Below are 26,909 nucleotides of genomic sequence, written 5' to 3'. Positions count from 1 at the left end.
TTATGGGGGAGTGATTGCAACTCCATGGCAAAGGTTCAGCTCAGATTTGTATTTGAGGCCCCCAATCTGGCACAATAATGCTCCAGAGAATACTTGACCCATTTAAGTCACATGCTCCAAACCCATTCAAGTTAAACTTCTGGTTTTGTTATTAATATTCATTTTCATGATAATTTGTTACTTTTAATTGAACAAAAGTAATAAAAAACAAATCTTTTGTAAAAAGGAAAGTTTCAATTTATAATTGGGATGGCTTTAATGCCTAGGAACATGAGGATCCCAAAAAAGGCTATTTATTTAGTTTTCCTGGAAACTTCTGAAATATTGACAATAGAGCCAGCCAAAAATGTTCTGATGGAACAATTTTTATTGGGAAAACGCTGATTCAATTGAATTAAAATGTTCCATAGGAAGTCAGGCAGCATGGCTGCTCAGGTTTCTTTCCATTTAATATTTGAAATACCACCAATTATAAATTTGATTATACCAGTTACCAAATTACTAAACCAAATATTGATTATCCATTTGAACAACAATTAGAAATGACCAGTTAGAATACCAACTGAGGAAACTAAATATCAGTTATTACCAAACTAATTAGAAAACCAATCACCAACCAACAATTACTAATTAAAAGACTGATCATGTGTTTTATAGACCCTATACTGTATCAGCCTAAAGAGTTAATGGGGAAACTGACTACTTACTTAGCTGGGGGTGATTGAGAGGCAGCTGCAGAGATAAAAACACTGCAGACCAGAGGAGTGGGGTAGTTGTAATGAGGCAGAGGAAACAAAGAGAGCAAGTGTCATTGGTGACAGGAAACCTGCTCTGGAAACTGGGTGACCACAGAGTGTAACTCAAAGCCATGGTAGTAAGTTGCACATAGAAACAGTAAGAGGCTGGGAAAGCTTGGAGCTAGACACTTTGTACAAGGTTCTTGGCCTAGAACCCAAGAGAGAAGACAGGCCTGGATTCCCCTACCAAGCACCACAAAGTAGCTTATTAAGTAGGGCTATTAAGAAGCGGATATTTCATGAATTGTGTAAATGGATAAAAATTCTGTCGGCTACACGATTAATAGATAAGGGAAAGCACTCAGTCCCGGCTCATGCTGGGTCCAAGAGCTACCCTCGCTGCAGCTCTGCAGTTTAAATGTAGGAAGAGCCAGATGGGCAGGCAGCCCGGCTCCTACTACATTTAAACTACAGAGCCGTAGACCTGGCATAAGCCGGGACCTGGTGGCTCCTGGACCTGGCATAAGCCGGGACTGAGCCAGGCTTACTCAGGCCCGGCTCATGCTGGCTCCAGCAGCCTCACCTCACCCCCTGCATTGCTGCCTCTGATAGATGCGGGGAGGGGGGGAAGGGGTGTGTGTGTGTGTGTGTGTGTGTGTGTGTGTGTGTGTGTGTGTGTGTGTGCGCGCGCGCGCACGCAGCACACTGGAGATGGTGTTGGGAGAAACTGGCTTTTAAGCAACAACACCGGCTCCTGCTTCCTGCAGATAAGAATTTTGAGTTTTGACCAGTTGCAGATGACAAGTACATGGACTGCCAGTCTAGCAACATTCAGTTTTTAAGAGTAAATATACTCATCCCTACCTTTCCTTGTCCCCACTGAATTATTCCTTCCAAATGTGTTTTTCTGAGCCATGGAAACAGTCAGTTTACTAAGGCTGATGCAAGTTGGTATTCTGCTGAAAATTTACAACTAACTACAAACAGGTCCTTACATATAGTTGTACCTATTTAAAGGAAGCATTAAAAGCATTTTTCAAGTGAAATATTTCTGATACTGCATACTTTACCCGTTATGTCATGCTGTTTGAATGACTCACTGTAGATTTGATACTGATTAGGGCAGTGTTTCTTCAACCACTTGCAGACATCCTGCTGAGTCCACAGAGCTACTGGTTTTGTCAGTTTCACAGTACCAGACTGGAAAGACAGAACAAGAAAAGAAATGATATTTAGACCTAGGTATCAGATTTGTTTCTACTGTAATACATATTATGTAACAAAATTATTCCATTTGGAAGCCTTCATTAATGACCAAAGTGCAAGATCAAAGATCAATTCTTCATGCTTACGTGCATGGATCATATCTGGTGCAAGATTGTCTGCACGTTCCTTGTATCGTACAGGCATTACACTTCTTCTTATCGAGTCAGTCCAACTTGTATAAAGGATTAAGTCAGAAAGGGCCACATTCTGCCACTTTTCCATACTGATCACATGAAAAGTCCGCTTTTACCCATACATATAACATTTACCTAGAGCTGTAACTATTCAGGTACTTTTTTTAAAATGATGAATATATACTAATATATAAACTTTGATATGAAATACTTAATACAAAATAATTCAATTTGCACTAAGATGAAAAGTCACAATTACAATTTTCACAGAATCTGGCCAAAGCCCTTAATTTTCCCAGGATCCTACTGTTGACAGAAGACAACTTGTTACAGAGAATGTCAAGATGTTACAAGTCCTGGCTCTCTTTTTCCCTTGCCCACTCTGCATTGAGTATGCCTCTTTGCTTAGCTTATGCTCTAGATTACAATGCCAAGGTCGTTGCCCTACACTGGAACAGAAAGGGTTAAACACAGCCCTGGGAGAGGGCTATCCCAGAAGCTATTTGGGAGAGGAAATGCAGCAGTCAATCAGGGCCACTGGGCTATATAAAAGGGCTGTTAGCCTGAGGGAGACTGGTCTCCATAGCTAGAGAAAGAGAGAGGGACCAAACTGTAGGGAAAGGTACTTGGATAGAGCAGTATTGGGGAAGGGTCGGGGGGGACCAGGAGAGCACTGGCCTGACCAGCTACCAAACTAAGGACCTGATAAGAGGCCTGAGTAGGTATCCTGGGCTGCAGAAGGGCAGGCAGGGTAGGAATAGGCAGCAGGTGCATCCCCCGGCTCCCCACTAATGATGAGTCGCTAGTGCAGACTGCAGTTTGCACTGAGATAGGGGCTAGGTGAAGAATGGGAATGGGTCAATGAGACAAGTGGTGGGTGTGATGGGTTCCATTACAGATGTCCCCTTGTGATGGTCACCTGGTATGCTGATCATGCCATTGAGTCTGCTTATCTGCCCTCTGGGGCACCCCACCACCCTCTCTAGCTGGGCCAGAAGCTCTGGTCTCTCCCAGCCAAGACACAAAGTTAGGGTAACAACCCCCCAGCAGACCAACACAGATGTTGAACCAGCTCAGCTCTGGGAAGGTTCAGCTGGAGGGCTATTGTGCACCCAGGAACACAACCCGCAAAACGAACCAAACCCCCAAATAAATCTGCCTTATTCAGTAAGAAAGTTTTAAACAGAGAAAGCTCATAAGTTTAGCCCCCTTTATCAATTGGAAAATATATACACTGTGGTTGCTCACTCCCAGGTAACAATTATTTAGAATAATAGAATACTAGCACTGAAACTGATCTCAAGAGGTCATTGAGTCCAGTCCCCTGCCTTCATGGCAGAACTCAGTACTGTCTAGACCATGCTTGATAGACATTTATCTAACCTGCTCTTAAATATCTCCAGGGATGGAGATTCCACAGCCTCCCTAGGCAACTTATTCCAGTGTTTAACCACCCTGACAGTTAGGAAGTTTTTTCTAATGTCCAACCTAAACCTCCCTTACTGCAGTTTGAGCCCATTGCTTCTTGTTCTATCCTCAGAGGCCAAGGAGAACAATTTTTCTCCCTCCTCCTTGTGACACCCTTTTAGATACCTGAAAACCGCTATACTGTCCCCTCTCAGTCTTCTCTTTTCCAAACTAAACAAGCCCAGTTCTTTCAGTCTTCCTGCATAGGTCATGTTCTCTAGACCTTTAATCATTCTTGTTGCTCTTCTCTGGACTTTTTCCAGTTTCTCCACATCTTTCTTGAAATGTGGTGCTCAGAACTGGACACAGTACTCCAATTGAGGCCCAATCAGCACAGAGTAGAGTGGAAGAATGACTTCTCATGTCTTGGTCACAACACACCTGTTAATGCATCCTAGAATCAGGTTTACTTTTTTTGCAACAGCATCACACTGATTCATATTTAGCTTGTGGTCCACTATAACCCCTAGATCTCTTTCTGCCGTAGTCCTTCCTACACAGTCGCTTCCCATTCTGCATGTGTGAAACTGATTGTTCCTTCCTAAGTGGAGTACTTTGCATTTGTCCTTATTAAACTTCATCCTGTTTACCTCAGACCATTTTTCCAATTTGTCCAGATCATTTTGAATTGTGACCCTATCCTCCAAAGCTTGGTATCATCCGCAAACTTAATAAGTGTATTCTCTATGCCAATATCTAAATCGTTGATACCAAATTCAAATTTACACTGGGCTTGATAATAAATGAGTGTTTTTATTAAGTATAAACGTAGGATTTAAGCAACTGCAAGTGAAAACAGACAGACCAAAGCAAGTTACTAAATCAAAATACACAAAACACACTGGCTAATCCTAATACAGTCAGACAAATTATTTCAACTCATAATTCTCACCCTAGTTCTTACTTCAGGAAAAATCCTTCAAGAGAGTTGATCTTTTTCTCATCCCCACCTCCCTTCTTCTGTTATATATTTTGGGTTCTTAAAAGTTCTTAGCGATCTTTCTTTTCAGGTTTCTTCCTTGTGGGGAGGCAATTTCAATGACAAGCTGAAGACAACTGTTGATTGCTACCCATCCCTTAAATAGAATTTCCCAAGGGCAGGAATCCTTTGTTTTCCCTCTCTATCCCCATGGAAAAATACCAAATTCAAGATGGATTCCAACACCAGGTGTCATGGCCACATGTATTTGTTGAACCAAACACAGTTTGGGCTTACAGGAAAAACAAAGCCATTTGCAGATTCTTGGTTTGAGTACTATGCCATTATGCTTCTGTAGTATCACTAATGGCGCTCATTAGCACATTTATAATTATTAACAAATTAACTTCATAATTCCAATTTTATATACGAAGGGATACATATACAGAAATAAACTATACACATTCAGCAGACTATAACTTTAAAAAACGTATGTCAAATGATGCATTTTGCCTAAAGTGTCTTTGAGTTATGCATATATTCATAAAGCATGGGGGACCCTATGGATGGGCTTAGAGGTAACTAGGTTCCTTGTGCGGGGAGACGCTAAAGAAAATGGGTACTGTCACGGGCAGTACCCAGGGAAAGGGGGTGCCACAGTCTGGGAAGGATTTAGGTCCTGGCATGGTGGAGATACAAAGGGCAGCTAACTGCAGACACCACATTGCCAGAAACGGTCATACTGGTACTGGCAAGAGCTAATTTCCTGATTGATCAGTGGGAAACACCATGGCAGTGAATTGAACCTGTTACAACTACAAAATACACTTCTTCCTCTGAAGTAGACAGTGGACTCTGAACTAGACTGACTGAACCAACAGCTCATTGCCCTTTCTCCAGATAGATGGATCAGAGTCAAAATGATACTTTACCAATAAAAATGATCATACTGCTGGGGCATCAGATTTATTGAGACTTGTGAATCCTTACCAAGTTTGCTTTATTTATAATTAAAAAGTGATTTGGCTTATTATTTAAATCCGCCAGTCTATTAAACTCAATCTGGGCTTCTAATGTCAAGCTTTATCATCATGTTTATGACCCCTTCTGCAAATTCCTATTTCCACAAAAGCAGAGTTGGGTTGCATTAGTTTAACAAGTTATAGAATTTGGCCTTCAGAATATCTGGTACTAACGGTGAGAACCCAGCTTGAATTTCAGGCCCTTGAGTTCACACAGCTGGGAGCTAGGAAAAACAATAATTTAACTCATAAATTAAATGAATTTGATATGCAGTTAGTAAGACACAATAAACCCCACAATAAGTTTTACATAATCACTTGCAGAACAGAACACGACATTAACATGGATCAATTTCACGGGCTATTTTTGGATTATTATATAAAGACAGGAAGTAATACAAAAAGATACACAGAAAAAAATGTCTCAGAGGGGTAAGTTCATTAGTCTGTAACTTTAAAAACAATAAGTATTCCTGTGACACCTTAGAGATTAACAAAAATATATACAGTAACATGAGTTTTCATGGGCAAAGTGCCAGCCCTTCCTGCAATTAGCAACTCATTTATATAAAATCTAAGTACAGGACACTTCCAGCCCACTCAGTTAGCCTCATCAGCACCAGTACTACAGTTGACAGGTACTCCCCCTCCTTCTTCTGTTATAAATTCTGAGTTTCTTTTATTTCTATCCCAACTCATCTGAAGAAGTGGGTTTTACCCACAAAAACTCATGATACTATATATATTTTTTGTTAGTCTCTAAGCTGTCACAGGACTACTCGTTGATAGAAAACATTATTTAAACAGGAATGTTAGAATATTTACATGTATCTAGGACAGGAGAGGGCAAATATAGGCCCACAGTCCAGATCCCATTCCCCAGGACTAGCCCCTGGCAGGCTGCCACTGCTATATTTACCTGCTCCGCCACAAATACAGACAACTGCAGCTCCCGTTGGTTGTGGATTGCCATTCCCGGCCAATGAGAGCTGCAGGAAGTGGTCTCCCAGTCCTTGCTGCTATCCGCAGCTCCCATTGGCTGGGAACAGTAATCCATAGCCAATAAGAGCTGCAATTGCCCCTACTTGCAAATATAGCAGCGGCAGCTCACCAAAAGCTAACTCTGCTGAACTGCTGATGTTTTATTGCCCACCCTTGATCTAGGGTATGAATTCTAAAAGATAGATAACAAAATTGTAGGTTTATGATCAGGCATATGAACCAGAATAAGATATATGGTGCAACTGCATCCACACCAAGTGGGTTTGCTACTTTAACTACACCCGTATGATTAAACCAGCAGCACTTTCTAGTGTGGACAAAGACAAAAATCAATCTAGCAAGGTGATGCTAGGTGTTGACACTGATTTTCACTGGCTGTTTCAATTTAGTTTGGAGCTCATACTAAACTGCATTTCTTGCTTTGTGTATTCTTTATCTCTGTCTGCACAAACCCCGACCTTCTGCTCTCCCCCCCCCCCCCCGAGTAATATTTTTGTCCCTTTCTCTCCCCCACTGTATCTATGCTACACTGGACTAGAATTTTACAAAATACTGCTACCTGTTAAAATTGTCATGTACTTTTTTTTTCTTTCTTTCTTTCTTTTCTTTTTTTTTTTTTTTTTTTTTTTTTTTAAAGGAGTTAGTGTTCTGGATATATTTCTGCAAAACTGGTTTCTCTACCACTTATATAAATTCCTGAGTTCACATTTTCCATATAGGTAAACTGCAAACCTTCTAGATTTGGTCCTTTGCGATGTAACAATACAATTGAAACATATTTAAATCAACCAAAGATATATCTTTGACATATTTTGAGGCCAAACTATTTCTTTTTTATATAGAATAATTTCAATCCTAGAGGGCAGATTCAGAGGGACATAGATTTAAAATGTCCTGCAACAAAGAGTCTAGAGAACTATGAAAAAGTGTTCTCTTAAGCCTACAAATTTGCAGTTATTTTATTTGCAATAAATATTTCACAGTAGCTAATGTCAAAGAGCTTTTGAACTAAACATGGTACAAGTCACTGCTAGTGCCAATGGAGCTGCACCTATTTGTACCATCACAGAACTGAATGTGAAGAATGAACTCACTTTGCAATGTATCAGTGGTTCTCAAAGTTCATTGCATGGTGGTGATCCCTTCTGACTACAAAAATCACACAATCCTCGGAGGCGGGGGACAGAAGCCTGAGCCTGCCTGAACCCACCATCCCAGATGCGAGGGCAAAGCTTGAGCCCCAGCAATGTGAGGAGAGGGCAAAGCCGAAGGATTTCAGCACCAGAAAGAGGGCCTATAACCTGAGCCTTGCTGCCCAAGCTGAAGACTGCTTTGGCTTCATCCCCAGGCGGTGGGGCTCTGGCTTCAACTCTGGCCCAGATCCTCACCCATGTTTGGGAACTCCTATAACATATCCCCATTTGCACGGCATCTCTTTTCATTCACACATTGTCCATCTCTGTTTAGCTTTTAGACTAGTAAGGCTGAATATATTTTTTCCTTAGAAATGGAATGTTCTTAACTGATGCAACTCAGGGTGAAGAGCCACTACTTATATATCTGTTGCTTTTGCAGTTCATTTTAGACTGGAATCAACTCACCCCTTAACATTCTCTTTGTTAAGCTCAATAGAATGAGCTCTTTGCATCTACTACTATACGGAAGGTTTTATAATCCTTTCATCATTCTTGTGGCTCTTCTCTGACCCCTCTCCAACATATCAATTTCCTTCCTCAATTATGGACGTGAGAACTGGACAATATTTCAGCAGCGGTTGCACCAGTACAAACTACAGAGGTAAAATAACCTCTCTCTGTCTACTTGAGATTCCTCTGTTTATGCATCTGAAGCGTGTCTTTGCCCAGAGTAGATTATCCTCCACAAACCCCAGTTTTAATTTTCAGAGTCACTGCTTCCCAAGATAGAGATCCCAGCCTGTATCGTATACATTCATTGTTCCTAAATGTCAGTATTGATATTAGCCATATTAAAACACATATTATTTGCTTGCTTCTATCTTACCAAGCAATTCAAGTCACTCTGATTCAGTGATCTGTCCTCTTTGTTATTTAGCACTCCCCCAATTTTTTGTGTTCGCTGCAAAATTTATAAGTGATTATTTTAGGCTTTATTCCAGGTTTTGATAAAAATGTCAAACAACATAGGACTAAGAACGGATCCCTATGGGACCTCAGTAAAAATATTACATCATCCTTCCATTTACAGTTGTGTTTTGAGTCCTACCAGTTAGTCAGTTTTCACACTATTTAATGTGTTCAGTTACATACCATTTTGATTAAAGAAAATGAAGTTACGTGGTATTTAGTCAAATGCATTACAGAAGTTACATCAACTCTATAACATTTATGGACCAAACTTGTAATCTCATTAAAAGAGAGATATCAAATTAGTTTGACAGGATCTATTTTCCATAAACCTATGTTGATTGGCATTAATTATATTACTCTCTTTTAATTCTCTCTTAATTAAGTCCTGTACCAGCTGCTGCATTATCTTGCTTAGGATCAATTTCAGACTGACAGGTCTATAATTACCTAGGCCATCCTGCTTACCCTGTTTAATTATTGGTATATATTAACTTGTTTCCAGTCTTCTGGAACTTCCCCAGTGTTCCAAGACTTATTAAAAATCAACATTAATGGTCACGTGGGCTGTTCAGACTGCTCTTTTGAAACTCTTGGATGCAAGTTCTCCAGAGTAGGTGATCTAAAAAACGTCTAAATTTAGTAGTTTCTGTTCATAGCCTCTTGAAATACTAGTACAGTAGAAAGTATTAGCTGTACATTTAAATGTTGTCTTTTCATGCTATCATACTCGAATAAAGACTCAGAACACATATCCTCAAAAGAGTCACATAAAACCCTTGCCCACTAACCTGCACCAGGAAAATATCTAATATAAATATCTGACTCCTATACAGTACTTTTCCTCAGAAAAATCTTCAGAAGGGCTTTGAATTGATGCTTAAATATGGACTTGACTGGATTAATAGAGAAAGTCAGGAGTTCTCAACCTCTCTCTCTGAAGCTCCCCTTAGCAGGTTATAAAAACTCCAGGGCCCAGTGGAGGCTGCAGAGCCTTAGGACAGGTGCCTTGGGCATAGGTTTAGTTTGACTTCTACGTTGGGGAGGCAAGGGCCAGCGGGGCTCTAGCCACCTCCTAATGGCAGGACCCAGGGGAAAAGTGCCGCCTCAATTCCCTGACTCACCTCAGCAGGCCACTCAACCTGGATCTGGATTATGGGGAGGAGGTAGCTCTAGGCTATGTGCAGACAGGGGGCAGCTCAAAGTGCAGGGAGGGGGTAGGTGAAGTGATATATACACAGGTGTGGTGGGGGAGCAGGAAGGCAGGTGGTTTACAAGCAGGTGGCAGCTCAAGATGCAGGAAGGGCAGTGGCTAGGTCTGTTTGTGGGCAGGGGAATAGCAATACCAAAAGCTATGTGCTAGGAGGGTTCTCCTAGGGCCTCCATTTCCAGAGGGGTCTGACAGTCACTAAGCCAGGTCTCCCCACCCAAGTGGCTCTTACTGGCTACCTCTATGGGAGCAAAGGGAGCTGAAGAACTTCAACCTGGGCTCCATCAGGAGAGGAGCGAATGCTCCTGCTCCGTGGCATGAGGCAAAGCAGTAGCTGTCCGCACTGCCTGGCTCTGACCTCCCATCTCCAACCTGGCCACGGGGAGGACAGGAGAGATGGGGGTAGGGAGAGAAGTGTGTGGAACTGCCCCTGGGACTGCTGTATCCTGGTACTGCAGTTTGGGGGCATCACCCTCCATGTCCCCAACTCTGTTCATTGGCTCAGGATTTATGCTCCACAGGGAGCACTGAGGCTGAGGGCCCCAGAACTCAGCCCCACAGCTCCAAGCTTTAATCCCATGGGGGCACCCAGGATCGGGGCTGAAGCCCTGTGCCTCCCAGATTCAGCCCCATGGGAGGCACCAGAGATTGGGGCTTCAGCTGCACACTTCCTGGCTTCTGCCAACTGGAGGTGCTAAGGCCCTGAGGATCCCTTGAAAAGCAGGGCATGGGCACCCAATAGAGAACCGCTGAAAATACTGAAACCCACTGTCCTATCCAAATATGTGTATCTTTAGTATATATGGATTTATGAGATTGTGTTTTATGGTTGCCACTAAAACATGCTGTGTGTTGAGGAATCAGCTAGATATTAGCTCTCCAGAGACAACAACAGGGGAAGTAACCAACACTGGGCAGGCATCAAACAAACATCAAACTGCCATTGTCCAGGAAGGGAACTACAATTTAATGACTCGCCTGCATAAGGCCACAACAGGGGAATTGCTCAACCTTAACTGGGGACTCAGCAATACCCACCACACAGGCCCAGACTTGTCTTGCCAAAGCTCGTGGTCTAAGGGTACAGAACAGAACACAGCGGCTATATGCTTGGTCTTTCTCTTACGCTGCAAGTAACCAGAACACTGAGAAGAATACACAATGTAACCAGAACATTGATAAGAAAACTGTAGACTCCAAGAGAGGACACTGGCCGAGGTTTACAGCAGGGGCGCAACCTACGTATGCTATGATTGGGGCGGGAGGGATGGACTGAGGACAGAGGCTTCAGCAGTGTTACTGAAAATACTAGCCAAGCACCAAATGGGGAGGATGGAATCAACCCCTTCTGCCCTCCCCCTGCACACATCACCTCTATCTAGGAGCTACCAAGATACCGAAAACTTTGTTTTGGCAAACCAATTAGCAGTTAGCTGACAGGAGCACTGCATCTAATTCCTATATAAAAGGAAAGTAAAATAAATATAAGACCCACTCACTTCTAACACGAGCGTATGCTGACATCTTGTGGCAAGTCACTTAAGGGACACTGGTTAACCTTAAAATTGTAGGCTGTGTCTAGACTGGCCAGTTATTCCGCAAAATCATCTGCTTTTGCGGAAAAACTTGCCAGCTGTCTACACTAGCCACTTGAATTTCTGCAAAAGCACTGACGATCTCAAGTAAGATTGTCAGTGCTTTTGTGGAAATACTATGCTGCTCCCGTTCGGGCAAAAGTCTTTTTCAGAAAAACTTTTGCGCAAAAGGGCCAGTGTAGACAGCAGAGATTTGTTTTCCGCAAAAAAGCCCCGATCGCGAAAATGGCAATCAGGGCTTTTTTTTTTTTGCAGAAAAGCGCGTCTAGATTGGCCACGGACGCTTTTCCGCAAAAAGTGCTTTTGCGGAAAAGCATCCTGCCAATCTATACGCGCTTTTCCGAAAATGCTTTTAACAGAAAATTTTTCCGTTAAAAGCATTTCCGGAAAATCATGCCAGTGTAGACGTAGCCGGAAGGTATATTCTTACTTTGTTACTAACTCTATGGAGAGAGACACCCCCTCCCTCATCAGGACTCCTGGGCTCACTCTCAGCTCTGGAAGGGGATTGGGGTCTAGTGGGTTACAGCAAGAGGGCAGATACATTTCAGCTCTATATAAGAGCATCAGAATGGCCATATAGAGTCACACTGAAGTTCCTTCTAGCCCAGTATCCTGTCTTCCAACAGTGGCCCACATTAAGTGGTTCAGAAGGAATAAACAGAAGAAGCAATCATCATGATCCATCCTCCACCGCCCACTTCCAGCTTCTGGAAAACAGAAGCTAGAGACACCCTCCATGTCCATTCTGGCTAGTAGCCATTGATGGACCTATCTGCACTGAACTTATTTTGTTCTTACTAGAATCCCATCATAGTTTGGGCTTTTCCACCATCTCCTGGCAAAGAGTTCCACAAGATGATTACAAAAAAATAAATTTGTTTTAAATCTGCTGCCTATAAATTGAATTAGGTCAGCTTCTTATGTTATTTATTCCTTAGGTGGCAGAAGGAGGATCACGTGAGGATCCACTGGGCTAGATGGACCTTTGGTCTGACCCGGTGTGGCCGTTCTTATGTTCTTCACTAATATAACATTTCCTTATTCTATATTTCCACACATCTAACATATCTCCCCACCCTTTAGTCATTTCTTTTCCAAGCTGAAAAGTCTCGGTCTTATTTTTCTCTCCTCATCTGGAAGCTGTTCCTTACCCCTAATCATTTTGGTTGCCCTTTCTGTACCTTTTCCAAATACAATCTCTCTCTTTTTAGATGGGTTGATCAGATCTGCATACAGTATTCAAGATGTGGGTGTACAATGACTTTACGTAGAGGCGATATGGTACTTTGTCTTATCTATTCCTTTCCTAATGATGCCTAATATTCTGTTATCTGTTTTAGTTTTTACACTGCCACTGCATATTGAACAGATGTTTTCAGGGAACTATCCACAAGGATTCCAAGGCCTCTCTTTTGAGTGGTAACAGCTACTTTGTATGTATAGTTAGGATTCTATTTTCCCATGTGCATTACTTTGCAGTTAACACTGAACTCCATCTGCCTTTGTATTGCCCAATCACCCAATTTAGTGAAATCTCTTTGTAGCTCTTTGCAGTAGGGATGTTAAATTTAGTTTAATCAACTTGTCAATGGATTTTCCGTTGACTAGTTGATAAGTGGGGGAGCTGTAGCAGCGTTAGCTCCTGCCCCAAGAGCTAACCCCATTGTGGCTCTGCCTTTTAAATGCATTAAGAGCCTTTTGTCTCTTAATACATTTAAAAAGGCAAAAGTGCAGCAAGAGGGACCCAGCATGGGCTGATACAGTGGATTCCTGGCTCGCGTTGGGTCCGCCCCACTGCGCTTCTAATTTTTAAATGTGTTAAGAGTCAGCAGGCTCTAATATGTTTAAAAAGCAGAGATGCAGCATGTAGGACTGGGAGCAAGCTGAGAATCAGCTGATTCCTGGCTTGTGCCTCTCTTAGCTACCCCCCTGTCTCTCCGCAGAGATGGTGCTGGGGGAAAACTGCTTTTAAGCCAGCTCCTGTCAGCACCGGCTGCTATTCCCCACTGCTGCTGCCTCTAATAAAGGCAGTGGGGAGGGGGGGGGGGGCTGTGTGACTAGTCACTTACATCCCTACTTTGCAGTCAGCTTTGGATTAGTGCCAGTTCACACCTTTTTCAAGAAAATTTGTAAGTTTAACACAGTAGTTCAAATACAAATCCCAACAGCACAACACTCATTCCTACTCTTTTTCACCCCTATCTTTTAAGTGGAGTACCCAGCAACGTTTTCATGATGATCTAAGGATCCTTCAATTACTGGAATGGCCAGCCTTTTGTGTTTCTTAATCTCCTTGCCTACCTCTTTTTATAACAAAGTCCATGCTCCAAAGGCAAAGCTGCAAGCAGCCCAAACTCTGTTGCATTTAAGAAATGACTCTGGAGTCAGGGCATGTGGCTTTAAGCAGACCTGAAGCATGAAATCCAGGGGATTTAAACTCAGGAAAGGGGGCTATTGCCCTCGTTAGCCCCAGAAATAGCAGTCTTGGGTTAAAGGACAAACTTGTGTATTGAAAACTGCAATATTCATTGTGGTGAGAAACACTGCTTAATCTAGTTGTTGCCCAGTTTGAAAATTAAGAGTTTAGATTGTTGTTAGAGAAAAGAAACTGCTCCCCCAGTAAAAAAGTTTGGCCAGGCCGCTCTTGCTATAGTGGGCTGCAGTACTCCTTGAGAGAAACTGGCCGCACCCTTCCTGCATACCATTGCCTTTAGAAAAAGGGAAGGTGTGAAAAGGGGAAAATAGCCTCAGACTCTCCCACCCATCACCTTGGCGTGAGAACTGTGGGGCTTACCTGGTCACATGAAACCTGCACAGTTTCGGCCCAACCCCTGGGACACAGACCCCCCCACTTGGTGACCATGGGGCCATATATGGTAATACGCAAGCGCGGGAAAGCGATGTGCAGATTTGGGGATAAATACCCATCGCATAGTTCGCTCTAGGAGGTCTTCGCAACACACATACCACCGTGCGTGTGCCTTCTCGTATACTTCCAAGCGCTGCCGGCCTGATCAACCGACCAGCCACCTCCCCCGACTCTCGGGCGTAACCAAGGCCTTCGCAACCGAACCAATATCTGTGAAATGTTCCATGTGCTGTGTAAGTTGGTATGTATGATTTGATTTTTCCTTGTTGTATAAGCTTAGTGTTGTAGTTGTTTTTGGGTAGTACATAGAGTTTGTAGTTATCACTGTTATTTAATTAGTGTAGCTGGATATTTTAAGATTAGAGACTATTCCCCTTGCTGTTCCCATCCTTATATCTGACACGTTTAACTAGAAATCATAGAATAACTATAATAAATACTGTAAATTCATTAACACGGTCTATTAAAAATCTTGGAATAAATACTATAAATTCACCACTGTCATAAATAAATAAATATTTTTTATTTGATAAAACTGCCCACCTGGTTCTGTCCTTCCCCACCTTGGGTATTCATCATCGGACCTGTGATTCTCGCGACAATTGTGTGTTCATATTTTATTTTCTTATGGTAACTACTCTATTTGCTTACTCATGAGCACCTAAAATCTACCTTTTATAGTCAATAAATATGTTTTACTGTTCAACTGGATGAGTGAGTTGTCTGAAATGTGTGTTAATCTGACCAGAAAGTAAAGGCTGGTGTATGTCCACCTTCCACTGACGAAGTGGTGAGCCAATTAATAAATCTGCACTGCCCTTCCTTAGCAGTGTAAGATGGTATATTTTTCCTGAGGTACAGCGCTGGGAGATGAAGAGGAAGGAGGAGGGAGAGGCGGAGGGAGAGGACTGTCTGGTGCATTTCTTAAGAGTGATACAGGAGTGGCTTTGGGAGCATTCATGGCAAGGGTGGGGAACCTTTTTTGGGTCGGGGCCACTGACCCACAGAAAAATCAGTTGGGAGCTGTGCAAAAAAGTGAGATGCAAAAAAAAAAAAAAAAAAAAAGGCAGAGAGAATGAGAAAGACACTCCCTACACCCTCTAGAACACTGGAGTATAGCAGATTGTGTGTGCTCCAGCCTCGCGAGAGAACAGTGGGGGCCGAAGCACCAGCAAGGGTGCCCCACTGTTGGGAGGCTGGATCCAGGCAAGCCTTAAGTTGTCTACTCCCTGATTTACACAATCAAGCTAGGTGTAAGGATACGCATCCTCTTGTGCTAAGTGATCACAACAGATGGAGGGGTTTGCTGCATTGTGAGAGACAGCCCAGGCTAAGAAGTTTAAGGGGGTACAGCAGGCCCACTGCAGTGTTCCCTCTAAAGTGCTTTCCTGCGTGGCCATGCACAAAACATTGAGCCCACCTCTTTTGCAGAGCCGCGCAGTGGCACACCTTCCTGGACGTGGAAGGTGAGTGGTGTGGCTGCTTCCACGGCTGGGGCTGTGTGGTGGGTGGGGATGGGACTGTGGCAGGAGGCAGCTGCACTGGCTGCCGCCGAGGCCGAAGCCATGTTGGGAGGCAGCTGCCGCCAGGGGCGAGGCCACATGGCGAGCAGCTGCTGCCACCTGGGACTGGGGTTATGGGGCTGGCGAGTGGCTGCTGCTGCTGGGAGCTGAGGCGGTGGGGGGGATTAGTTAGGGGTGGAGGATAAACAAGGGTGCTAGCAGAAGAAAGGGCAGGAGCCAATGGTTATGGAAGAAAGCCCTACCTACTGTGCAGATGCATTAGCTCTTGCCCCATCTTCTGCCCTGTTACAGAACTAGCACTAACAATATGTATATTCTTACTAACTGATAGGTGCCATCATGGCACCTAACCGAACAAGTGCACGACATCAATATTGGCGCACAAGACAAAAAACTCACTTAGCTCACGGATGGAAAATCTTAGAGGGGACACTGGCCCACAGTCCCAGATTGCACCCTGGGGATTCTGCCATATTCATCTAACCTAGAGACCACAGACGTCTGGGTAACAATGGCAAAGTTCATATTGGAGAGAGAGTTGTAATCATTGCACCAACTTCACATGTAAGCAAGAAGAGGAAAAAAAAAACCCAAACGCTTCCGGCCACCACCGCCATCTGGACTCTAGAAGCAACTGAGATTCCAGAATTAACTATAGGTGCCTCATTTAACTGACACCTCTTCCACAATGGGGGCAAGCATGATACCCACCAAGCTTCCCAAATCCTCTCTACCAACTGAACAACACTACCACCAGTTTGTCTGGGTCAGTCTCAGTGATGCCCCAGGCTAGCCAAACACAGGAGAAGGAGACATGACATCTAGACCTACCAGCATGATGATAGCATCCCTGCCCAAACCACCTCACCATCTCTCCCAGCACTGTCACACACAGACTTAGCATGGGTGCGATAGAACCATACAAAACCCCAGAAAAATCTTATATGATCCCCCAGTATAGTCCTCCTCCTCTTCAATACTTTCACTAAAGAATAATTCTTACTGCTCTTCCTTTCCTTTTAACCTAGTTGTTGTTATTACTAGATAAAGTTCTAGGAGAGAATCTAGTTGTCATCACTAGATGAAGATCACGGAGAGAATGAACAAAAGGGATGCAGGATAGAACTTCAATGAAGAATCAAATATTAACAATATCAAATGACCAGTCTCTATTACATGTACATAAGAACCCTTCATATACAAATACGTCAAACAAGTACATCAGCTAACGACAGCCATGCAATAAACAGTGCCTGTGTCAAAAGATAAGATTCCATCAGAAACCCATTCAAAAAGTGCCAAGATCCTCATATGTAAAATATAATAATCTTATTTTATGCTGAATTTTAAGATACAGCTTTAGAAACAAACACTTGTGGAATTTTTGAAGGATGGAAGAAACAATATGTACGTGCTTATGATAAAAGGCTAAACATTTAAACTCTTCTATTGTATAATTATTTCAAGGCAGCAAGGACTGACTTTTCTCTAGAAGAATCTTGTTTCCATAATTTAAAATAGCTATCATTTTTTAAAAATACCATGCTGCATTCAAATACTTGGGAAGTATGGGGTCCTAAAAGAAGCGTCTGATAGATCTAGAACAGCGATAGGCAAACCTTTTGGCCTAAGGGAAAATTGTACAGAGGCTATAAATGCTCATTGGCCCGACTGCCTCCCAGTGATGCATTAGTCACTGGCCAAAGCTATGTGCAGGGGGCCTGAGCCAATTGGGAAGTTCTGAAAAAAAAATGAGCATGCACACAACTCTCTGACACCAGCTTCAACCTCCTGTTCAGTGTTCCAGCCAGGGAATGGTGTTTGAGTAGGACAAGCCTCTGAGTCCACTCCCCAGTTGAAGTTTGAAGGCCAAATGAAAAGGTCCAACTGGCCAGAGGCAGTTCACAGACCATAGTTCATCTGATAGCTCACTCTGATCTAGAAGATATTTTTAGATGGACACAATGGAAGAGAAGGTTTGTCCTCATAATGCCATAGTGGATGTACTTTTCCATTCAATAGATTGTTTAAACCATACAGAGGAAAACCTAACTGTGTTGAGTCTTTGAATAGCAAAGTTTATTAATCACATTACAAAAGCAATTTTTTCCTCTTTTCCTCTGGAAATGAAAGCTGACTAGAGTTGTATGTTGTGCAGCATAACAGCTGCAAACCAGTGCTCAGTGAACCCATTGCCAGCAAATATGCATTGGAAATCTTTTTACTATCTCTTAGAAATTTTCAGAATGTTCAGTGTCTGACTAACTTAGAACCATAGTTAAAATAGGCAGCGTTTTTACAGTGCTGACTCTCATACTGAAGCCAAACATGAAATTTAATTCTCTAAGGATATGTCCCCACTGCACACTTTTTTGTAATAAGCTATTCTGGAAGAAATACACTACAGGGAAGCCTCAAAATTAGTCCGAGGCAGGCTTTCCAAACATGGACGTACTAATGTGATTTAGAGCCCCAGGAGGCACTGGGGAGTAATTACTTTAAATAGCCCTGAGGAGAAGATTTTTCAAAATAGCAGCAGTGGAGTGTCCACACTACCGCTATTCTGAAATAGCTATTTCGGAACAGGCATTATTCCTCATGGAATGAGGTGTACAGGAGTCGGAATAAGCTGTCCATTATTTCTAAATAACGCTGATGTCTAGAGCAGAAGAATAGAGATTTTAGAGTAACAACAACAACATATAAAACTGTCATGGTCAGTTTTTGAACATCATCCCAACATATTTTTCGAACCATGCGCTTTAAGTGTCTGGTACCAAAAAAATTATAAAATAAAAGTTTCCATGGGTTAAACTCCTCTCTGTTAAAAAGGGTGTAAACTCTTCCTAGCAGTGTCTGTCTTTATTAATATTTGATCAAGTATAATATAGATAATCATAATGGCTACTCACATCATACTGTATTTAGGTTTAGTGATTATAAAAGCAGTAGAAGACTTGAGTCTGCCAACCTTTCAATGTAAAGTTCTACAGTAGTTCCATCTCACAGTTGTGTGTTTGTTAGGAGTTTTGTATTCTAATTATTTTTCAGCGTTGTCTAAACATAACCATGGCTATGGGTACCTCTAACTGTACGCCCCCCCTAAAAAAAAAAAAAGATAAATCAGGAGATTTAATATGTGACATTTAATTTCATGCTGCTTGTTCCATTGTGTAAAGTATACCATAGTTAAAATTGCCAGCTCAAAATAAAAGAAAAATCAAAATCACAAAATGATAGCTTGTACATGATTAGATAGCATGTTTCAGTGTTCAGAATAACAGCACTCAAGCCTTGTTCTGGCCCTTAAAAGCTAGGCAAAGTTCTAAGAAGCAATGACTTACAAGGGATCTAATCAGGTGCTGTTTACAAAGCTGCCAATTTCTAGGGTCTGTGTATTCTCTGGCATTTCTACAGTCTTTATTGACCGTATCTTCCTCCTCAAACAAGTCTGTTGTACTTTTGAACGTCAAAGGATCGAAATGACGGACAAAAATATTGAGTAAATAATTGGAATCATGGTATGTAAAGTGTTTTAAGAAAGAAGTTCTCAAATACCAAGCGTGAATAAATGGAGATGCCTGTTTGTTCGTGTGACATAGTGGGGTCTGTGTTCACTCTTGTAGTCACAGTGTTCACATTCACTGTTTATTTTTTTATACTGTATGATTCCTACTGCCCTGTGCTGCTCTATAGCAACTGTGTGTGTGCGTGGTGGGGAAGAAGAGAGAAGTGTTGTGCCCAGAAGGGGGTGGGATATCTGGGTGAGAACTCCTGAGGGAAGGCATGTAGGGAACGGCCCAGATCATCCAGATACCTGAGCTAGGTGAAGGATTCAGTCATGGGACACTGTCTAGGAAGCAAGACAAAGCAGGAGGCATGGCTGCCTAGAGGACTGGGTGACGAGCTGCTGGGTGCGTGAGTTAGTTTTGTCGCTGGCTTAGGGAGAAGGGAGTCTACCTGGCTTGGGGGAGCCAAGTAGGTGCCTAGAGCCCTGGCTCTGAATCCCCTTCTTCTTCCCCCCTCCCCCAATGGATTATACCAACTGCCCCTGTTTCCTGTAACAACAAATCTGTGCTACGCTTTTGCAATGTGCTTTTGTAGTGTGGACGTGCTCTTTCGCAAGAAGTTTTTGCAGAAGATCTCTTCTGCAAGAAGCCTTCACTGTAGACATAGCCTGAGTCATGCTACTCGTTATGTGGAAGTGGGGCCAGCAACCTCTTTGCCATAATTAATTTAATGCTTCCCTGAAGAGCTTGGCTTTAAGCAATCGTTTAATGGTCACCTAAACCTTAGGAGATATAGAAAGATCTGTCTGGTACTTAGGAGCACAAGGAGTTCCCACGGAAAGTCATGAGCCAGGATCTACAGGAGAAAGAATATTGCAGAGGAACAAGCGTTCTAGTTGAGCGTGTAGAAAGACTCACAAAAGGTAGCCCAGAAAATAGCTGAGAAAAGCCTCCAGAGAAGCCCAAAAGGGAAAAATAACTTTTAAAAGTAGTTGAGACTTTTGTAGTTTTGACTTTGTTTTGGAACATGACCAGAAGGCTGAGACACCTCCAGAACTGATTGGTATATGGAACGTCATTGACATCCACCTCAGGGAGGAAACAGGAAGGGAGTGTCTGCAGTGCAATGCTTGGCCAGCAGGAGGTATTATGAAACAGTAATGCCTGCTTACAATCCTGTGTGTGGGTGTAGGATGCAAGGAACCATCACCTTTTATAATGATATCAAGTATTTAAACACACTCAATTTGTATTTGCCATTCACAACTTTTATATTTAATTTATTATTACAGTGATCTTGGAAACAAAAAGTATAGTAGACTTCCAATAATCTGGCACCTTTAGGACCCGGGGGATGCCGGATTATTGGATATGCCGGAGTATCAGGAAGTACTCTGGCAGGGGGGATGTGAAGGGTCGGGGGGGAGGGGAGGGCAGTGCAAACCCTCTGCCGTTTTGCAGGGAGGCAGGGGCTAAAAGCAGCAGCAGCAGCAACTTGGAGAAGTGGCGGGGCAGAGCAGCTGGGGTGCTGCCAGGTTGGTCCCGCAGCACCATCCCTCACCCCCCTGCTCAGCATCAGGCAGCACCCCAGATGCTCTAATCCGTAGCTTCCCCAAGTCCGCCGCTTGTCAGTTTCAGCAGCGGCAGTGAGGCTGCAGCGCAGAGCAGAGCAGCTGGGGTGCTGCTGGGCACCGACCGGGGAGGGGGGCGGGGGCGGAAAGGTGAGTGGCGGCGCTGCAGGACCAGCCCGGCAGCACCCCAGGTGCTCCGCTCCACGCCACTTCCAAGTCCCTCGCTGGCCAGTTTCAGCAGCAGTGGACTTGGGAAAGCAGCGTAGAGCAGCTCCCATTGTCCAGCTGGTCGGAGCACTTCTGGGTTCCAGTTGGTGCCAGACTATCGGGAGTGCCGACCACTGGATGCTGGACAATTGGAGTTTTACTGTATCTTTAGATAAAAGAATTCTCAAACACCATTCCAATGTAGCTTCAGCAAAGAAGAACCCTAACTCATGGGCCTGTGTAGCAGACTTCAGTTTTGACCTGAAAGTGTAAGCAGTTCTTATTAATGCCAATGTTTTCAGTAACTGTAGTAAAAGGTAAGTAAATGTAGGACAAAGAAAAGAAAAAAAAATCAGCCCACATCTAGTTTATATGAAAACCATCTTCATAAGAAGTTATTTTAATCATATGAGGGAGTGGAGGTGGATTCTCATGACTGATCAGTGCAAATTCATAATAAAGTTAGTCATGATATGCCTACTGGGACTCTAGGCCCAGTTTCTCAAATGGTTCAGTATGTTTTAATAGGAAGAAAAGAAAGTACAGCCATTCTCTTGGGTTTCACAGAAACACAATGAAACACTGCAAGCAGCTCATGTCTGATCACTAGAACCTTGCAAATCTGCAGGTATTTCCAGGTATCCGCATCCATGGATGTCGATGTCTGCAGCTCATTTTTGCAGATACGGATGCAGATACAAATTTTGTATCTATGTATGGCTCTACTGATCACAGAACTCTCACACTACTGGCCAATAAAACTCAATGTACTTGGTGTTGAAGTTAAACAGGGATATTTTTCAAGAAGAACAAATATGGATTCAGTGGGAGGTTACCCTCCCACCATTTCAGCCAATCGAGGGGGGAAAAAAGAAAGGCAGAATTAAAAAAGAAAATTATGATAAGGGCATACTGTGTATGAAAACTTGCTGTGCCAGGGGTAATTCAACAAAGCCCTTAAGCACATGCCTAACTGCTCTGATGAACCAGGATCTATGTCTGGACAGTCCTTTATGCCTTGCCTAGTTAGGTCATACTTAAGCATGCCACATAATCCTCCCCCTTCCCTGGTCTTACAATGAATTTAAATTATCAAGATGTTTAAATAAAAAAAAAAGAAGAAGAAGAAAGTGCAGTAAAGTAATAGCTAGTTGATGTGAGTTAAAAGGCTGTCATAAGCATAACTGGCTGAAGGGAAGGATATACTGTGTTGTCAAACGAAATACATCACAAGTGTGTTAGGATGGAGATAAAAAACAATATCCAGACAATGGGCCGAAAACAGATAAGGTGTTACATTTTTTGTAAAAATGAACAAGATCTCTCACTTTGAACACAAGAAGTATGACTGACAGATGCAACTGTCAAGATAATGCAAGTAAAATTTATCAGTAAACTGTAAAGAACTAAAGAGGCAGAATAAGTGAGGTAAAGCCAGGACACTGTTCAGCATTGTCAAGGAATTCACCTAACATCATTCTTGTTGCTATCATTGTATTGCAGAGTACTATTTGGAAACAAGCAGGTCGACAGCCACTTAAAGTCACAAGCACTGAAGTATGTTGCAGAATTGTCTGTCAGGCAATCACAAAGGAGCCTGCACATTGTCAGGCAGAACTCAAGGACAATTTTAGAAAGTTCACAGTTGGAGGCAACTTATCTTAGCAATTCTAACATGGATCTATAACACAGAGAGCAACAGAGCCTTCAGTTCAGCAATGCATTTAAACAGGAGCTTCAATCTTAAGCATGTAAGTATTAGCCTTGATTTCCATAGAATACTCACATGCTAGGCACATATTCAAGGGCCCATATCAATGATTGGTCTTCATAAACATTTGCTGACCAACTTAGAATAGGAAGCATGAGATTTATAGCTATAGAAGAACATTATTAAGGTAAGTTGAGTTATAGTATTCTTGCTGTTACATAGTTAAATAATATGGAGCAGGAAAGGACAAAGGAACATTCAGAAATTTGAGAGATAAATTCAAGATTAGATTTTTTAGTTTAGAATGTTAACAACACGAATTAAAAGAAACTTTCATCAACCATTATGTGCTTGTGTTGCTGATCAGTAGAAAACCTTTGACTAACTGACATAAGCAAATATAGATGACAATGCTAGATTCATAATTCTTTACTAACTTAATTGGATTCCCATTGACTTAGTTCAGCAATCAATGATCAGCAATAAGAATTGCAAACAGAACAGCAGGCTGCTTTGAAATGGGAAGAGTTAGACATGGCTATGTTTGTGACCACACCTCTTAAATATGCTGTACACTTACTCTAAGGCAAACATGAACTAAGTGGGATGGCTCAAATGATCAACTATAGATAATTTAACTAATAATCTAAGGCTTACAGAAATGTATTTGTATTTGGAAAAAATATTGCAACACAAATGTAACTTCAAACACAATAAAAGGAGAAAGTAAAATGAGTCATCTTCACATGCAAAGTGTACACAATATGGATAAATAAATTCTAAGTTACTTCAAGATACATTATCAATTCAAAAAGCAAATACTTTCAAGGAAAATTACATAGACATGCACACAAGTTTAGGAGATTATGCCCACTTTGAATATGGTGGGAACTAGCTGGTTTGCGGAAAAAGGAACTCATTTCCAAACAACATGAAAGTCAATTTTTAAGCAAAGGGAGCTTTCATATAGAAAACTGGAACACACATTGAATAAATAGGGTCAAAGCAGAATAGCACAAGTTGGTATGCAGATGCATGTAATGGCATGAAACAGAAATTCTAAGTTTGACACATCCCTCTATACAAATAATGACTCCAGCCCTAATGACTCATGTATAAAAACGTATCACAGGCAAAGTGTTACAGATAAAGAAAGATCACAGCAATCGCACAATTGGAAATGAAGCATGTGGGAATGGGGATTTTGTCCTGCACCACCAGCAGAATCTGAATTCAGTGGAACTGATCAAGAAAGTAGCAAAAGAGTGCAAAGAGGATTATTCCATGGTTTAGAACTGGATGCTTTTCATAGATTCCAAGGATAAAAGGGAGCATTGTGATCACCTAGTCTAACCTCCTGTGTTACATGGACCGTTAGCAGTTCTCCAAAATAATTTCTTTGGAACTACAGTATACCTTTTTAAAAAACCCAGTCTTGAATATTTTAGTTGCATAGGGCAACTTTAGCAGTACAAAATTAATGGAGCTCTTTGGTCTTTAGGCATAGGGGGAGCAGCCTAGCACAGAGACAGCCTCAGGACTGGAGGAAGAGGATACGTGAGCTTTATGTCACCTTTGCTTAGACTACGGGATGAGAGTAGAGAGGTAAAGCAGCTGCAACTCATGATCTGAACCAAGGTGCTGAGCACAGCCATATCCTCTGACACAAAAGGGACAGAGATGACAACTGGAGCATTGACTCGCTGGGCCCCTAAGCAAGGTGCAAGAGGGGCCCTACTCCGTACCCCTAGAAAGGTAGAAGGGGCAGGGCTGGGGCTAGGCAGCCGTCAGCACCACCTGGAGAGTGCTGCATATTCCCCAAGCAGCCCTCAAAAAGGGCCCAGAGTTCCTGCTGCCACCACCACTGCCACAGTAGCAGTAGTGGCAGCCTGGAGCTCTGTGCCGTTTTGTATCACTAAGCCCCAGCACAGTGGCCTCCTTTGCCCCTGCCCCGTGCACGGGCAGGGCCAGATACTCCAAATTATCTTTTATTCACCTCCCTAATGTATGGTGTCAAATTCACCTTCCTCCAGATTCTCCCGTATTCAAAAATTGTCATTCTATGAAAAAAAAGGACCAGGTCTGCCCTAGAAAGTTTTCCTGGTAGAAGTCTTAGTGCTGACAGTTCTTTTGACAATTGTAACCTTGCCTTTGAGAGTCAAAACTGAGAATACCGTATTCAGTATGAAAAATAGATCAGACAGTTCCCAAAATTGGTAACTATTTTCCCATAATATACACCAAATGAGCAACAAAAGATACACCAAACTTCCATTTAGTCACAGCAGTGACCATTACCTATACTTCAGATGAAATGTCCACAGGAAAGTCCATTCATTGTAGAAGGGCATCTCCCATGGTCCACTCTCAGTTAAGTATCCCTCGATGAGCCACTTAATTTGATTAGTCTCTTTGAGATGTGCTGGCTAACTACCTTGTGGGCATTATCCCAGAAGCAAACATTCAAAATGCATGTTTAGCGCCAACACACATAGGACTAGTGCTAATTAACTGAGTCAGGCTGGATGTATCCCATTCATTACTTTTGATGTTAACATTTTCACATCAGAGGTGGTGGAAATTGCTTTTGTAGTGTGTTGACTAGTCAATATTTTTATTCAAGCCCAACTTGATAGTGTTGAACTTGTAAATTAATTCCAGTTCAGTAGTCTCCCTTTGTAATTGGTGATAAAATTCCTTTGCAGAAGAATGTCTACTTTAAAATCCATGACTGAGTGAACAGGTAGGTTAAAATGTTCCCCTACAAAGTTGTGTGTGTTACCATTCCTGATGTCTCTGCAACAAAGGATCAACCGACGCAAATCAGACTATCTGGTCTGGTCAATATACATGATAGAGCAGCATTGCTGGCACTTGATGGCATAGATTGCATTTGAGGATGTGTAGTTGTATGAGCCTCTGATGTTGTGGCTTATGTGGTTATATCCTGGGATAGTGTCACTTATATAACTATGTGGACAGAGTTGTCAACAGGGACAGGTTCTTGGGTAAGTGTTTTTGTGATGTGGTGTGTGACTGCTGGTAAATAATTGTTTAAGGATGGGGAACTGTCTGTAGGTGAGGATTGGCCTGCCTGTCTCCCAAGATCTATGAGAGTGAGGGATCATTTTCCAGGATAAACTATAGATTGTCAATGATGCCACAGAACTGCTCATTGTCTTTACACTAGTATGTTGTCACCCGCAAACTCTACTAGACAAGCTATCCTGGCAAAGCTTTCATAGTGTAAATGGATGGATTAAGGTGAGATCTGCAACAGCAATTTCCTCTGGAGAAGATAAATTTTGTGTTTCCTGACATGAATTGTTCGGCAGTTGTTCACTGTTTAAACAGCTGCCTCATGTCCGAGGTGGGGGACCTAGTTCATAATTAACATAGTGAGCATTTCAGGATGAAAGGTGCTATGCAGAATATCGTTGTTTCAATCTTACCAAGTACTTCAGTTAAGTTTTTCATTAGCTCCACAAAATATTTGAGCAATGAGAATATTAACATATTAACATACTCCCCATTAAGGAGAGAGAGGGTTTCCTTCTTTCCATTCAAGTGAATCAAATTTTTTGGGGCACTTTTCTTTCCAGCACAGGTAACGATTAAGAGGATTCTACAATATCAGAGAATATAATGTTTTTATTCTAAATATTAGTTTGTACAGATACGTTCACTCATATGCACAAGGAGCTGGAAACACTAAGGACACATGTACAAAGAAAAAAAATCCATAACAGCATGTCAGAGTCCAGGTGAGTTGATTCAGGCTCACCCTACAGAGATAAAATAGCTGAACAGGTATTTGGGATTGGGCTAGCATCTTGGCTCTGAAACCTAGCAAGGTGGGAAAGGTCTCAGCCCAGGTTCCAGCTCAAGGGTCAACACGGCTATTTTTAACACTTTAGCATATAGGGTTGCCAGATGGTCTCCCAAAAAAGCACCAAACACGCGGGCTAAAAATTTGTCAAGCAAGAAAAAAAAAAGCCTGCCACAAACACACATGCTATGTTTAATACTTAACTTTATTATAAACGGTCTTCATCCTAC

General features: G+C 42.3%; 1 protein-coding gene across 4 annotated transcripts in view; it reads right to left on the bottom strand.

Moving 5' to 3' along the window:
* SAMD12 (sterile alpha motif domain containing 12) overlaps positions 1 to 26,909 on the bottom strand; it is a 240,620-nt gene that overhangs the window by 170,880 nt on the left and 42,831 nt on the right. For all 4 annotated transcript variants that reach the window (XR_016348684.1, XR_016348685.1, XR_016348686.1 and 1 more), the window contains one exon: positions 1,808 to 1,937. Coding sequence is in view for 1 of the 4 variants with exons in the window: in XM_075920192.2 (XP_075776307.1) it covers positions 1,808 to 1,937 (130 nt within the window). In the remaining 3 variants the exon portion in view is untranslated. The remainder of the gene's footprint in view (positions 1 to 1,807; positions 1,938 to 26,909) is intronic.

Source organism: Pelodiscus sinensis, chromosome 2 (assembly GCF_052426305.1).
Source record: "Pelodiscus sinensis isolate ZL-2025 chromosome 2, ASM5242630v1, whole genome shotgun sequence".
Lineage (NCBI taxonomy): Eukaryota > Metazoa > Chordata > Testudines > Trionychidae > Pelodiscus > Pelodiscus sinensis.
Note: the sequence above shows the minus strand (reverse complement) of the source record. Positions and strands in the feature narration are given on the sequence as shown.